Genomic DNA, 15758 nt, shown 5'->3' on the forward strand with positions numbered 1-15758 from the left:
TCTTCACCACCTCCCAGGCCCTTACCTGTAGGTGTCTTAGGGAACTTAGCTGTCTCCTTCCCTAATTTGTGTCACATCTTTTTTTTATTATCTTTAAGTAGTTGTACAAAGGATTTTAACAAAGCAGTTGACAAATGCAATATGACTTGGTCGATGTCACCCCCTCGACCGCACTGTGTCATTTCCTCACTCTGAAGCCAGTACTCTTCATCAGTGCATCTCTCCCGGTCCCCCCTAGTTACACTGCTCTCCCCAGTTTACAGTTAACAAAGTTAAAACCCAGAAATGTTAATAACATACTCACCTAGATCATCCAAGCAGGAAAGGGAGGAATAGAATCCATGACTTTAGCCCCCATGTTGCCTCTGTATCTTCACCTGAGGCCCGATGAGCAACTCTCTGGACACACGCAGGTGGTAGTAGAGAGCAAAGATCAAATGCAACCTCTCAGAGGAACCTCCAGTATTTGAGGCCGCCTTCTTATCTGTCAGGTAAAGATACCTGCCAGTGCCTCCCTGGAGGGCTCTGAGAAGATCAAAGTCACCTCTGCTGGGCCTGGTCTGCCATCACCGACTCTGGAAGGCAAGCGTTGGGACTAACTGTTGGCTTAAGGATGGAATTCCTGTTTATCTTTTATGCATCCTCTAGAGAGCTCGAGAGGAAAATTGTAAGGCTGGGCCTTCCTGGTGGCTGTAGTCATCTGTGGACAGCACCTTTTTTTCATGCCTGCAACATGTGAATATTGGGCGTTTCCCAGACACCAGGCACGTGGCGAACAACAATAAACTGTTGCCAACCCACTAAGTGATTACTATTGAAGTTGGCGAGGTCTCTTGTAGCATTTTGGAGTGAGGTCTTGGAGTATGAAGAAGAGATGGACTGAGCCTCCTTGGCAGAGCCAGCTTGTCTAGGTTAAATCCTGAAAGGGAGATAGGAGAACCCCAGAGGGGGAAGAATGGAATGAGGTGAGAGATGGCATTGCAGAGAAGAAAGAGATGGAACAGAACAAAGTCATGGAGATGTGGCAGGAAAGGCAGGTGCAGGGAGCCCAGGAGAGGTCATGGGTGAAATATCTGAGTGCAGAGGATAACAGCTAGAGAAAGCAGTCTGTGATCATCCCCAAGAAAACCTGAGTTGAATCCTAAACATCACAAGGAGTCAGTTATCACAGGGTTTTAAGTAGAATAGGATTTCTGTTTCCTATCCAGGCATTGAGTCTCACATCTGTAAACCCACCCCTTGAAAGGCTGAGGCAAGAAGGATCCTAGGTTCAACGCCATCCTGGGCTACACAGCAAGACCCTGTCTCAAAAAATAAAAAGAGGCCTTCTTGGAAAATCATTTCTATTGTTTTCAGCCAGGTTTGTTGAGTAGCCATGTAAACTTCCTATCCATCTATATGTTATCCTGTGATAGGCAGATGAGGCCGATGGAGCAAAGTTATTTCAACTAGCTGAGTGACTCTTGGCAAATTATTATTTCTTAAATGTCACTTTTACTGAGTTGCAATTTTTATATGCCACTAAGCCATCCCTCCAGCTGTCATTTTTGCTGGTTAATTGGAGATAACTGTGTCATGGACTTTTCTGCCCTGGCTGGCTCCGAACCGTGATCTTCTGATGTCAACCTTCTGAATAGCTAAGATGACAGATGTGAACCATGGACACCTAGCTTAGATAACAGTCCTCCCTAGGTCTTCAGTTTGGAAAGTGTTGACAGATATGCACACTCAGATAACCATTCCACCAATGAAGACCTTTCCATCACCTCATTCTCTCCCTCTCTCTATCTCTGACACACACACACACACACACACACACACACACACACACACACCATCTATATCCCCTGATCTGAGTTCTATCAGGGATTTTAATTTCAGCTGCTCATCTGTAAGATGAGCGTCGTCATCATACTGTGTGAGAGGGCTGCTGAGGTTCACAGGAGAAGATGCAGTCGGTCAGCTGCAGATCTGTGTGGGCAAGTGCACGTCACAGGCAAAGCACTTCTTCCTTGTTCCAGGTTAGCCAGCTCTTTGTACAGGTTGAGGTAGGAAGGAAAGCTAAGGACTTCTTCTGTAAGCACAGTTGATGGGGTGAGACCTTCAGAGACTTTGAATGAAAAAGAGAAGGGGGAAAGAGTAGAATGTAGTTAAATGCAGGTAAAACGAAAGGGAATGAGTTTTTGTTTGGCCTCTGTGTCTAGTTTTGCTTTTCAATACCTGACCCAAAGACTGAAATTTGTAGGTCTAGGAAGAGAATTAGAGGGTCATGTGGGAAAACACTCTGTACGGTGGGTTATCCATTGGGCAATAGCACCACACCTCTCTTAGCTAGAAAGGGGCTCATTTCTCCAATGAGGAAGCTCCCTGACTGCCTTTTAGAAACCAAGTTCAATTGCTGGGAAAGTAGAAATGGCAATCTTCTCTCCCTATGTTAAACTATCAACAGTGTCCCAACAGGTAGAAAACTTGGGGTGGCTCGAGGACAAGACGGTGTTCTGGCCCCTCAAAGCCTTTCGGCTCATCCCCAACCCCTCTGCCCTGCCTTGCAGCTCCAGAAGCAGCTTTCAGAGCTGGATGAGGACGACCTGTGTTATGAGTTCCGGCGAGAACGTTTCACCGTCCACCGTACCCACTTGTACTTCCTGCACTACGAGTACGAGCCGGCCGCCGACAACACGGACGTGACCCTTGTGGCTCAGCTCTCCATGGACAGGTATGGCCGGCCCCATGCTCCACACAGGCCTCTGACCGCTGCCCTTTTTCCTGTAGGTGAAATGGAGAATGAGAGATAGCCCCCTGAGCTCCATTCCACCCAGTCCTGCCAGCTGGGGACTGTCATCTTTTTCTTGTATTGCTGCTGCTGTACTGGTCTTAGGTAATAGAGCAGGATAGATAGGGGTAGAACCTGACTCCTCCCCTACCTGAGGCAAAAGGGAAATGTCTAGACTAGAGCCACCATGGTCTCAGAGAAGCAATGGCTGTTTCTTTTTCTTATCCGTGTCTTGATGCAGCCAGATATTAATGGTGCACTTCCAACAGGACTGCCAATGAGTCCAGCCGTCTGTGGCTTACCAATCTCATTGTTTTGCCATCTTGGCCTCAAACAGATGGAGTTACCTAAAGAGCTTCGAAAATAAACCTACAAGCCAGTTAGTAGTAGCTCATGACTACAATCCAGGCTACTTGGGAGGCTGAGATGAGGAGGCTCACGGTTCAAGGCCAGCCCCTGTACACATGCAGGACCCTTTCCCAACCCATTGCTGGTGTGAAGCGGCTCACATCTATCATTACAGCCATGTGGGAGATTGACATTCGGTGGATTGTTCCAGGCCCATCGGGGCAGGAAAGTCTACAACACTCCAACAGGAATAAGTATGGTATGGGAGTGTACACTTGTCATCCCAGCTATAACAAGAATCTTAAAATAGATAGTTCACAGTCTAGGTGGACACCTAAGCAGGAACTCAGCAGGGAGCAAGACACCATCTCAAAAACAACCAGTGCAAAAGGAAAAAAAAAAAAATGACGGGAGAAATGGTATATAATAGAGAGCACAAGGGATTGGGTTCAAATCTCAGTACCACCAAAAGTTTAAAAATCATGGCAATCCAATTAAGTAAGACTCTTGGTTGACAGAGGCCTTGACATTGTTTTTGTTTTGTTTAAGCTTGTAGTGTGTAGGCAGGGCAACTGGTATTCTGATAACTGAAATAAGTGCTTTGCAGGAATTGGCATGTATAATGCCAACACCAGGTTGAGGACCTTTTTTAGGTAATGTATGGTCAGGGAAATCTCTAAAGATGGGATATGTCTATAGAGACTTAGAGGGCAAGGAATCCAGCACATGAGTTTTCCAAGTACAAAGGCCCTGTGGTAGGAAGGGTGCGTGTGAATTCAAAACCTGACCATGCTCCCACCTTTAAAGAGCATAGGTTCTATTCCAGACTTAGGTGGGATATTTGTTTTCTACTGTCATATAATAAATCAGCATTCATATCACAGCTTTAGAATTGTACATTTATGCCAGGTGCTGGTGGATCACACCTGTAATCCTAGCTACTCAAGAGGCTGAGATCTGAGAATTGTGGTTCGAAGCCAGTGCAGGCAAGAACTGTAAGACTCCTTATCTCCAATGAATCACCTGAGAACCAGGAGTGCAGCTGTGTCTCAAAGTAGTAGCGTGCTAGACTTAAGCAAAAAAGCTCAGGGACAGAACCTATGCCCTGAGTCATAGCCCCATGACCTACCCCCCACCCACCCAATTTATTATCTTGGATGTGTGCATGCAAGCAGGGCCTCTTACTCAGTATCTAAGGCCTGAAATCCAGGTGCCGCCCAGCTATGATGTCAACTAGAAGGAGGTGGACACTGCTATGCTCATTCAGGACTTGGTAGGATTCCTTGTGAGGTCTGAATCCTCTCCATTACTGGCTGTTGATGGGTGTTGTCACCCCCTGTAGGAGAGCCACAGGCACAGATCATAGTGTGCTATACCATCATGCCTAGCCAAGGACAGGGCCTCTTCCAGGGCCTGCCCACCAGAGCACAGGAATCCTGGGCACTTCTCAGCATTCAACTACTGCAAACAGGCAAGTAGATCTCAAGACAGGAAATGCAGAATTCCAGGAACCTCGGAGGAAGTGCCCCCATAGGGGTGTGGAAGCCCACTGGAGAAGGCTCATCCCACAGCCACGGGGAGTGTAAGGTGCTATCAGCCCAAAGTCGAGTTCACAGACTGCCAAGTGCCCAGTCATTGATGGGAACAGATAGTATTTTCCCTTTGACTCAGATGGCTTTTGGGTGTTTTTTTTGTTTTTTTTTGGGGGGGGGGTCCTTGGGAGATTTTGTTGTTGTTGTTTTGGTTTTGTACCTCTATGGTGCAAAAACTTAGCTATAGAAACCTAAATCGTGTGGGATTCACAAGCCAATAGAAGAAAGATGTGCTTGTCTCAGACTTGTCCATCTGTACATCTGCCACCAACAGCAGCATACCAGCAAGCCTGAGCCTCCCCTTTCCGTTTCTAGAGAGAAGGATTCTCCTGGCCTCAGCCACAGTGGAGCTAATGAGACTTTCCTTCCCATCGCTTACACATCCACAACACATACTAACCGCAGAGGCCTCCCCTTCAAAGCACACACACGGCCCAAACGCCACCGGCTCAGGAAACGCCCAGGTGCATTCCGACAAGTATTGCGATAAGACCAGAGCTCAAGGAACCATAAGACCCCCATGTGAGACACTAAGTAGGACAGAAGAAAAAACGCTTAGTGGCACCACAAACCGAAGGCTGAGGTCCTCCACAACCACTTCTACCCCACCCTGCACAGACAATTATAATTCAGTACACTCACCGGTGCCTGCTGGATTGATTTGCAATTTACAAAACACCTCAGGTGTGTTTGTAAACCTCCGACTGAGAAGTAGGCCCTATGTGAAAGCCACGGGGAATTAGGGGAGCCTACCTGAAGGCCCCCTGTGCCTCTTCCTCCCAAATTCCATTCAAGAAAGATGAGTGTCACCGGTGACAGCTATAGCACAAATGGCTCTGCCTCTCTCAGGTACTTGGGGTTCTTCCCGTCCATCCTAGCCAAGGATGGAAATGATTGGAAGGAAAGGGGGCCTGTTTGCTGAAACCTGATGAGCCCGGGCAGGCAGAGGCAGGTGGTCTGGCACTCCTGCTGGGCTTGCTTGCTTGCTTTCCTGCTTGGCTGGCACTCTGCTAATTTGAACCACCATCCTACCAGCCCTGTGGTTTTAGGTTTGCTTTGTTTGTTTGTTTGTTCGCCAGTCCTGTGGCTTGAACTCTGGGCCTGGGCACTGTCCCTGAGCTTCTTTTGCTCAAGGCTATAGGGCTCTACAACTTGAGCCACAGCACCACTTCCAGCTTGGTTTTAGGTTTGATCTGTGTCTCTCAAAATATGCTCCACTGGCTCAGTGTTTGCTGCAGTGGGTATTCTACCTTAGTGTCTGTCTAGGAGACTCAAGAAAGCTGCTCCCAGAGCTTTCCATCCATGAGAGCTACACAGTAAGTCACCTGGAGAACAGATGTGGAGAGAGACAGCTAGGAGAGAGGCAAGAGAGGGGTGGATCTTTGGGGCAACCTCAAGAGGGCCTGAAGAGGGGGCAGGAATAGAGAAAAGTTGACACCAAGAATGTGCTCTTATTTGGGGAAACAGGCCATGAGGGGAAGAGATTTGAGGTCATTGTTCTCAACCCAGTAGTGAATCTTAAACCACTGTGGACCTTCAATCCTGGGCGTTGGGATCAGAGAGAGTTGGGTGTGAGTCCTACCACCTTCATTTTCTACCTATAGGGCTTGAAGCAGCCATCTGGCTTCCTTGAGTATCTTTATCTATAAGGTAGTGATAAGAGTCTCAGTTGTGTAGAGCACTCTGAATAGTAAGTATGGGAACAGTCACCCTGTGGCTGGTGCCGTGTGTGCAGGTAGGTAGAAGAGGCTTGCCACACCATTGCCACATTAATGCTTTCTCATCCCGGCTAGGAACCTGTTTGCCACTGTTGCTCAGGTCTGGGCAGAAAGGTTGGCTCTTGGGAAGAAGAAGGTGGCGGGGTGTGTGTGGTGCTCAGACATACAAGGGTTGTGTTCTCTGTTGTTCATGGAGGTCCCACAGAACATCATCTGATGTCCTTTCCTGTAAAGCTCTACCCATTTCTCACATCAACTGGACCTCTCTCCTAAGAACTCGCTGTACTGTGTTTTCACTTTAAACTCTTAGTGGAGCTGGGAAGAAGTACTGTGCTATCTGACTAGAAAGCATGGAGTCAAACCCAAGTCCGAGACAGGTACCAGTAGCTCACATCTATAACCTACCTACTCGGGAGACTGAGATCTGAGAAATGCCTGAGACTCTTATCTCCAATTAACCACCAAAAAAGCCAGCAGGAAAGCTGTGACTCAAGGGGGTACCACTAGCCTTGAGCCAAAAGCTAAGTGACAGCACCCAAGCCTTGCGTTCACGCACCCCAGAATTGGCACAATTATTTGTTATTCCAAGTGCAGAAAAATTTGCAGCCAAGATGTTCTTTCCATACCCAGTCAGCCGTGCCCCTTGCCACCCATTCCTTCCAACAGCCTCATGTCTACATAGGAGAAAATATTCTGGCTTTTGCCTTCCAACTTTCCAAAGATTTGTATAAATGGCTCTCCCTGGAAGTGAAGAGTCCCCACCCCTCATTATACAAAGCTGTAACTAAGGTATCACTAAGGTACCATCCATCCTCAAAACCCAGGAAAAAGTAGGACCTACAGTGGAGACTTAGCATCAACTTCAATGGGATTCGGCATCCTGCAGGCTGATGAAGCCATCTTTAAACAGCATCTCTGGTCAACCTGGGCTAGCAGGTGTTATAAAAGATGAGAAATGGAAGAGGGCGTTTTATCCTGCTGAATAACTTAATCCTCCATATTGAAGGAAGAGAAATTCTGAGCAATACCAATCCACAGAAATCACTGAAAGAAAACTCTCAGAAGTTCATAGGGGGAAAAAAAGTCTTTGAAAGCAGATGAGTGTGCCCATTTTCTTTTGTTTAGAAATGTGCAGATACCTGGAAGCTATTTCCCAGTAATTGTCCAAATAAAGCGGGCATTCTGACCAACAGATTGCTGAAGGTATACCTCTTGCTGGGAAAAGGGGGGAAGTAAACCTTGAAATCGGATTTTACTGTTTCTTAACTATAGATTGCATGTGCCAGGAACTACTTCTGGTGCATTGGGAAGAATACTCTATGGATTTCTTGTCAAATTTCTTTTGTAGAACCTCCCTGTTAGAAGTACTAGTTAGTGCCTTTGTATTGGGTTCTGTTTGTCCCCTTCCCCTTGGCTCAGTGCTCATAAGTAACCCTGCTGAGTTGGCCAGGATCCTGGGTCAGTAAATGCTCTGATGTGCACCCTCCTACACACACTCCGGTTCCCCCACATACACATCACCATGCTGGGGACCGAGGTTCCAGCATGAGAACCTTTGGGGGGGGGGGGGCAGACCGTGTGCAAACCATCGCAGCACCATGGAGGAGGAGTCTTAGACCTCCACTGGGGTGTGACTTTTTATATGCTATGACTGTTGTCAAAGGATAGGGTCCATCTGTCTGCTTTCTAAAGAATTAAAAGACAGGAAAGTGCTTAAAGCAGACAAAGCAAGTTTATTTGAAAGTGAAATGGAGTGTAGACTTTCCATTGAGGTGGGGGGTGGGCCCACAGAGCTAGCAAATCCCATGGTGTATGCTCTGAGAGTGGTTATTATGGTAAGGGGCTCCTCCCTTACCTCTTCCTCTGAGCTTTGCCCTGATTGCTTGATGACACACACTTACTTGCATATGTGTGCGTGGGTGAGTGCGTGTGCACACGTACGCACACACATGTACACCCTATCCCAGCTCATTTCATTGGTTGAGCTGGAACACGGCATTATGGGAAGAAGAAGCATTTGCTCAGGAATCCAGGGCATTATGGGAAAAAGAGCTGCCATGATGGACTACATATTATCTCTCTCGTGTTGTTTGCCAATTTTTTAATTCGTGCCTTCCTAACCAAGGAGGCCTAACTCTACCTCTCTATGTTCAAATGGAGGCAGAGAAGGACTAGAAACAGCCAGATAATAACATTTTTGTTGTTGTTTATAAGTGAAAGCACTGAATGAATGTTTATGAGCAGATCTGGATTGACAACTGGTTGACCAAAGGTGGCTTGGCAGATCCTACAGGGCTGCACTCTGGTCCTCACACCCAGCCTTCCCTTCTCTCCCAGGCTGCAGATGTTAGAAGCTATCTGCAAACACTGGGAGGGGCCCATCAGCCTGGCCCTCTACCTGTCAGATGCTGAGGCCCAGCAGTTCCTCCGTTACGCCCAGGGCTCCGAGGTGCTCATGAGCCGCCACAACGTGGGCTACCACATCGTGTACAAGGAGGGCCAGTTCTACCCCGTGAACCTCCTGCGCAACGTGGCCATGAAGCACATCAGCACCCCCTACATGTTCCTGTCTGACATCGACTTCCTGCCCATGTACGGGCTCTATGAGTACCTCAGGTAAGGACTCCCGGGGGGCCCCACTTTTTAAACCAAAGGCAAGGAGGTTCCTGAAACAATGGGACAGTGAAAGAGAAGGAAAGGGACTTCCCTTCCCAGGTCTACCCAGAGGTAGCCCTCTTGGCTGAAGGCTTAGAAGATACATTAGGGAATCTGAGGTTTCATTGTTCTGATAAACAGACTGAGTTTGCACAATGATGTGTTCTTATGATTTAGGACACATCCTTTTCATCTCTGCACCTAACTCTCTTTCTTTCACACTGTCCCCTGTTTCTATTAGAGAAGGATTTAGATTTACAACTGGGTGACAAAGGGTGTCCTGACATGAAGGAACAGACAGCCTTCATGTAAGCAGTCCAAAAAGAAAGATGGTTTGCTAGTCTTGTAAACAAATATGAGTAATAAAATGCCTTGACATCCATAACATATTGAATGCTTGCTGTGTGCCAGAACAGTTGACAAGCAGAATGCCTTCCCCTGCCTCGACACTCTTGCCCCCACGCCCTCTCCTGGTTTTCATTTTCCCAATGGATAATGATGGGAAGGAGAGTAGGGGTGTCTGGCCCAGGTTATATAGCTAGCGAAGGAAGAGCTGGCTCAGATCAAGGCTTGCCCGACTCCAGGTCCTGAGGACTAATCACGGAGGCTCTCTGTGACCTCCTGTGTCCTTTCCCAGCTCTCTCCATCTCGACGGTCAAGTAAGCAAGGGCTGGTGAAAGCGGTCCAGAGACAGGAAGCTGGAGGGCTGCATGGGAGCAGCATTTTTTTTTTTATCAAATAAGCAATACGAATTGAGAGAGCCATAGAACCCATCCAGCCCAAAGGTCCCCTTCTATACCAGAGAAAACTTATAACATATCCCAGTGTTCTTAAAGGTTCTTCTTACCTCCTGTCATTTTTCAGCTGAATTCTCTCTACAGTAAATCAAATGCTTACCTAGATTCAGGTACCATAAGTGGTTTATATGCATCAATCAATCCATATGTCATATATATGTATATATATATATATATATATATATATATTCATACATCAAGCCCCCAAATCATGCATGGCTCCTCAGTTTTACAGCAGGAAACAGTGATAGTCAGAGAAGCAAAACCACCGGCTCAGATCCAGAAAGCTTGAGGCAGTATTTGAACCTATGTCTGTCAGATTCATACCCATCTGGCTGTTCTCACTGTCTCACAGAGGTCAGAATATGATGTCTTTCTCCATTGGCTTCTTTTCTTGCCCTTCTCCATTTGTCTCTCTCTCTCTCTCTCTCTCGATTCTTTGTGTCCCTGATCCTTGCCATCTCTCCCCTGCCAAAAGGGGATGCAGAACAGCGTTCTGTATCCAAGCTCTGAGTCTGTTTTCTTCTACGGTGTCCTGAGGTTCCATAGTGTCAATCCTCCCACACTCCACCCCCACGAGCTGGAAGGTGCCCGACCAGCCCCTGGGAGAACCACAGGGTGAGGGACCCTCAGCCCTGGAGGGACTGTGATGCCGAACTCCTGGCTCCCACCGGGCTCTCTGCAATGAGCTTTTTCAGTAGCTCCAGCACTAGAATCCCAGTCTGTGCGGCAAGATCGCCCCCATGTGGCTAGTTGGGTCTCAGCTCTGCCAGATCCTTACAGCCACGAAGAAAATGGGGCGCGTTGTGGGATGACAAGTTGCCAATGCAACAAGTAGTTGGTGAGAACCACCCTTGATCAAGGAAAGAGGCTGCAGGACTGCACCTGCCAGTCGTCTTCCTTCTGGTCTTTTCCTCAGACATCCCTGAGGGGCCTTCCATCTCCCTAGTTGAAAGGGAAGCAGGATGCTGTGGCCCCTACTCTTCCATCCATGGGCAACATGTTCTTACACAGTACACAAGAACAGACTTTTCTGTGAGCTCTCCCGATGTCTCATTGATGAAAGTTGTCATGAGCTGCTAAGCAAGGCTACCCAGCGTGAGGTGGTGGGTATTGTCCATGGTCAGTGTGCTTGTTGCCGGGTCGCTGTGTGTCTCCCCTCTGGGTTTCTGCACTGTTGCAGATGGCTTCTCAAACTCCATGACGAGCCCCACAGACGTTGCCTGAGGAAGCTAGACGCTGTTCAGTAGAGAGACCCTAGCCCCACCTCAGGGAGTGCCATCTCTCCCCTCCAGATGTAGCACTGCTGCTCTGGCAAACAGGAATGAACTTACCAAGTTTCCGTATTTTCCTCAGAGGTCTGAGAATCTGGACTTACTTTTTAATGAGCTGCTAATTTTAGTTCTGAAGATCAGCAACTAATTAGAAATACGTTGTTAAGGCTACTGAGCCAAAGCAAATATACCTTCCCGTTGCTTTTGCACACCACCACCTGCCTTCACTCCCAGACTGACCGTTGTAACTTCTGACCTACTAAAGTCCGAGGCACCAGAATTCTGAGCTCTGAATAAGCCCTAGATGACCCTTTGGTATGCATACCACTCTGTCAAATTGCTGCTGGCTGAGAGAGAAGTTTGTCTAGTCGATGGCGAGGATTTGTTTCCTATACACAAATTGTCAGTGGGTTCAGCTCATGACCAGCTTTTTGTCCCTGCTTCGGGATGAGTTTGAGGGTATTTGCTGTGGTACCCATAGAGGCCAACAAGGCCAGGGACCCTGGTGGATCCTAATTTCTTCAACACTGATATCTGATAAAAGAGACGCCGATGCTCTGTTAAATGACTAATAGTTTTAAAAAAAAGAATGATTGGACCCTGCAGAAAGCAGCTGCATTATAGCTGTTACCTTTATGTCTGTTACGTCTGTACAGAAGTAACAGATATAATGATATAGCAGGCAAGCATTTCTACAGGTGATCAAATAGGCCTCAGGCAGGTAAAGTTTGAGCCTCAGAAAAGAAAGGAGGCATTTATTGCACAAAGCTGGCTCCCACCACAGACAGGACCACGTCCTTCTCTAACCTCACAATACCTCAGCAGCCTTCTGGTCACACACGCCCAGACACTCACATCCCCCTTCTTTATATCTCCCTCAGTTTCCAAAAGAAGTTCAGCGTCAGAGCTCTGGGAGCAGTTGCTTAGCAACCAGCTAATATTATAGCAAAAACAAACAGTTGATTTGGAAAATAATGAAATCAGCTCTCTGCCTGGACAGAACCACAGAGTTTCACTGAAGTCTATCCCACCACCCCACCAGCAGCTGTGACCGGGCGAGTCTGTGAATTGTGGTTTGTGCCCTGAGTTGCAGAAATGTCCAGTGGTGCATCCAAGAAGACATGACAGAAGCCACTCGGACTCACATTTGAACCCAGGGTCAGCAGAACTGATCCAGTATGTGACTTGGGACCACTGGTGCCAGCGCTTCAGCCCTCCTTTAGGTAGCAAAGGAGCTAATAATAGCCCCTTGCAAGGCCCTCCAGTGCCCCACCGGAGTTCCTTTCTGTCCCGTGGTAGACTCACAGCTCAGTGTAGGACTTGCGTGCCAGGACCTCGCAGGCTCCTCGCCACCTTTACCGCAAGCCGGTACCTGCAGGGATCTCTCCACTATTTCTCCTTTTACCAACCTGAGAAATACACACAGATAGTCCCCAGGTGTCACTTTCTGTAGCTATACAATGGATAAAGTTGTGATGTTTAAGCTTTATGATTGGTGCACAAGCAGAATGAATGCATTCTCAGTCTAGCAATGTCCAGTATGATTCTCTCTTCTGGTGCTATGTAGCCAGTCAGCCACATAGCCAGGTGAAATTGGACATGCTGGATAGGGGTGGGGGGAGAAGAAGGTGTTAGATGAGGTATACTGAGTGTATTTGCCACTTACCATAGTTGCAGGGTATGGCAGATCTATCAGGATGTAACTCCAATCAAAGTCAAGGAACATCTTCACTCATAATTCAGCATCTACTAGGTGTTGGCCATGTGCTTTACAAAAACTCCCTCACTTTCCTTATCTGTGGAATGGGAAACATGCTATTTCTTTCCTCGTAGGCCCTAGGGAGATAGGGGTATTGTGAATTAGAAGCACTTCGCCATGCCAATAGCATTCTTCTCTCTGTGAGTATCTGTCACTTGTCTGCCACAGTCTTCAAAAGTGTTCTGGACACTGGAGCTGGCACAGTGGGCAGAATGAGCAGACATTGTGCCCTTGAGAGGTTTGCACCCCAGCGCTACATGCTTCTTGTGCTATTGCTGGAAACAGAAATAAAAATATAGGAGGCCCTAGTGCTGGTGGCCCATCCCTGTTCTCCTAGCTACACTGGAATCTGAGATCTAAGGATTGCAGTTCAAGGCCAACCTGGGCAGGCAAGCCCTAGAGACTCTTGTCTCCTTCAAAAAGCCAGAATTGAAGCCATGGCTCAAACCGTAGAGTGCTAACCTTAAGCATAGTATCTCATGGATAGCACAAAGGCCCTGAGTTCAAGCCCCAGGACTAACACACACACACACACACACACACACACACACACGAATGGGAATGCAGGAAGTAAGACTAACAAATGACCAAATGTAGGTATGAGAGACAGACCTCCGAAAGAGCTATAGTGGAGATCAGGCTTGGAGACTAATGTGTCTAAAGGCAAGTGACAAAGGGGCACCTTCAGGGGACTTGGAGACGGTTGGTGTGACAGGTTCTGGAGTGGCAGAGGTGTGGGGCATGGGCCGGTTTCTGGCCTCTTCCACTTGAAGAATCTTCGTCTCTGATCGATGTCGGAAGGTTATCGTGTTTCTGCTCTTCTTCCTGCACTCATTTTCAGGGGACAACTGTGCCACACCAGTGGAGATGGTATTATGTAGTATGTAGGAATGGCAAAGCAGTATAATTCAGTTCTTTCCTGAGGGCATAAGGTGGAGAGCTTCCTACCTCCTCCCTTCCCCATTTCCCGGCACCTAATGGCTGCTCTGTAAGTACTTGTTGAGTGAGTGCAGAAATGTGGGCAAGGCAGAAGAGACACCAAGTGCGGCTGACTGGAGGGCGGCCAAGAAATGCTAAGCAGGTGGCATTTCCTTGGGTTAATTCATCCTTTTCATTCTGCCATATCTATAACATTTAATGTTTATCGAGCACTTAGTACGTGCCAGGCACGGTGATAAGCACTTGTGCCTGCGTTTCATCACGTAGCCTGACGGGCTGCGTTTTACAGATGACAATGAGCAGGCTGAGTTCTGTGCCCGAGGGTCCAGCCTTACTAAGCGGGCACCTGGCTTAGTAATGTTGACTGTTCTGGGCCCAACCAGACATGCTCTGCACTGAGCCTGCTTATTGCACCAGTTCTCCCGATGGACCCAAGACCAGTTTCATCATGCCCAGAATTGTCCATCACAGCCTGCTTACCAATCTGTGCATGGAGGAACAGCCTTGACCTTGGTTGAGATCTTCCATTCAGTCCTTACCAAACCCCACAGCACATCACCCTACCCCCACCCCCTCACTGAGGAGAGAAGAGTGGCAGGCAGTCACTTGCTCAAGAGTACAAGCTGAGGAGGGTGTAGGTAGGGTCAGAGCCACCCTCTTTACACTCATAACCCACCCATAACCCACAGCCCATGTCTAACTCTGTGTTGCCTACTGGGCAAGCTACCCCCCATGTCTAGCCATTATTACAGTGAACACTGCAACAGACGTCGTGAAAGAGGAATGTTGAAAATTACAGGAGACAAGAGTCTTCAGCCGGACGCGCAGTAAAGCTCTCACTCGACTGTAGCTTTTGTTCCTATCTTACTGTGTTTATGATTTGCTCCCAAAATTTCACTCTTGCCTTTTCTTCCTTACCTGCCTTTCTCTCACTGACAAGTCTCTTCCCTTTGGGTATGTTAATGCCACCAATTAAGGAGCCACCCCAATCTTGCTGGGGCCTAGGAGCCCTCCCTCCCTGCTCACAGATGGCTAAGTGCCCAAGTCTTCCCTCATCTGTTATCTGTCTACATTCCGATTCCCTCCCTGTGGGAAGCCTTATCTTTCTCATTTGCAAGTCCTAGCTGTTGTCCACACACATACCCTGGAAGCCTGGCTGCCAGGAACTCATTTCCTAGGCAACTCTATCTAATAGCATCCCAGCAAACCCTATTACCTGGCCTCCATGTTTCGGGATATGAAGAAAGGAAGGGGGACAGCGCTGAACCAACATCTGCATCCAGACTGAGCAGCACAGATAATAAGCGCAGCTCAGACCGGCTCCTTCCTTCCTCTCTGAGGGAGGCTGATAAGTCCTGTGTGGTGGTGTTCTGATGATTGAACAATGGTTGAAAGCCAGGTGGATATCTGGTACTGTGGAAATTAGGCAGATTAAAGGGGGGGGGGGGCATGGGAGACAGGGTTTCTCACAGTTCACTTGTGTATCTCCTTATATTCCTCCCTCTGTCTCCTCTCTTCTCCCCTCCTCTCTGTCTCTGTCTCTGTCTCTGTCTCTCTCTCTCTCTCTCTCTCTCTCTCTCTCTCTCTCTCTCTCTCTCTTTGTTTTTCTCTCACACACACTGTACACACTCTTCCTTGCTTCTTGCTGGTTGATTAACCTGGGGCTACACTCTCAACCCCCTGATCACCTGTTCAGTTTGCATGAGCTGTTCTCTGAATTAGCTGAAACCAGAATGCTGTGTGCAAATCTCAGCCCCATGCCGCAGCTTGCTGTATAAACCAGCCTTACCCCACTATGCCCATTGTGCCCACGTGTTGTGCTTGAACATCTCAGCATCCATGCCCAGACACCTAAAAAGGACCTAGAAACAAATGCTTACAAATGCCTTGCACACTCCCCATC

The 15758-nt window shown here is 47.9% G+C and overlaps 1 protein-coding gene across 4 annotated transcripts in view; it reads left to right on the plus strand.

Moving 5' to 3' along the window:
- The window catches only part of Large1 (LARGE xylosyl- and glucuronyltransferase 1), a 453235-nt gene that overhangs the window by 419121 nt on the left and 18356 nt on the right, over positions 1-15758 (plus strand). For all 4 annotated transcript variants that reach the window (XM_048356361.1, XM_048356369.1, XM_048356383.1 and 1 more), the window contains 2 exons: positions 2553-2716; positions 8769-9047. In XM_048356361.1, the coding sequence (XP_048212318.1) occupies positions 2553-2716; positions 8769-9047 (443 nt within the window). The remainder of the gene's footprint in view (positions 1-2552; positions 2717-8768; positions 9048-15758) is intronic.

Source organism: Perognathus longimembris, chromosome 1, assembly GCF_023159225.1.
Source record: "Perognathus longimembris pacificus isolate PPM17 chromosome 1, ASM2315922v1, whole genome shotgun sequence".
NCBI lineage: Eukaryota > Metazoa > Chordata > Mammalia > Rodentia > Heteromyidae > Perognathus > Perognathus longimembris.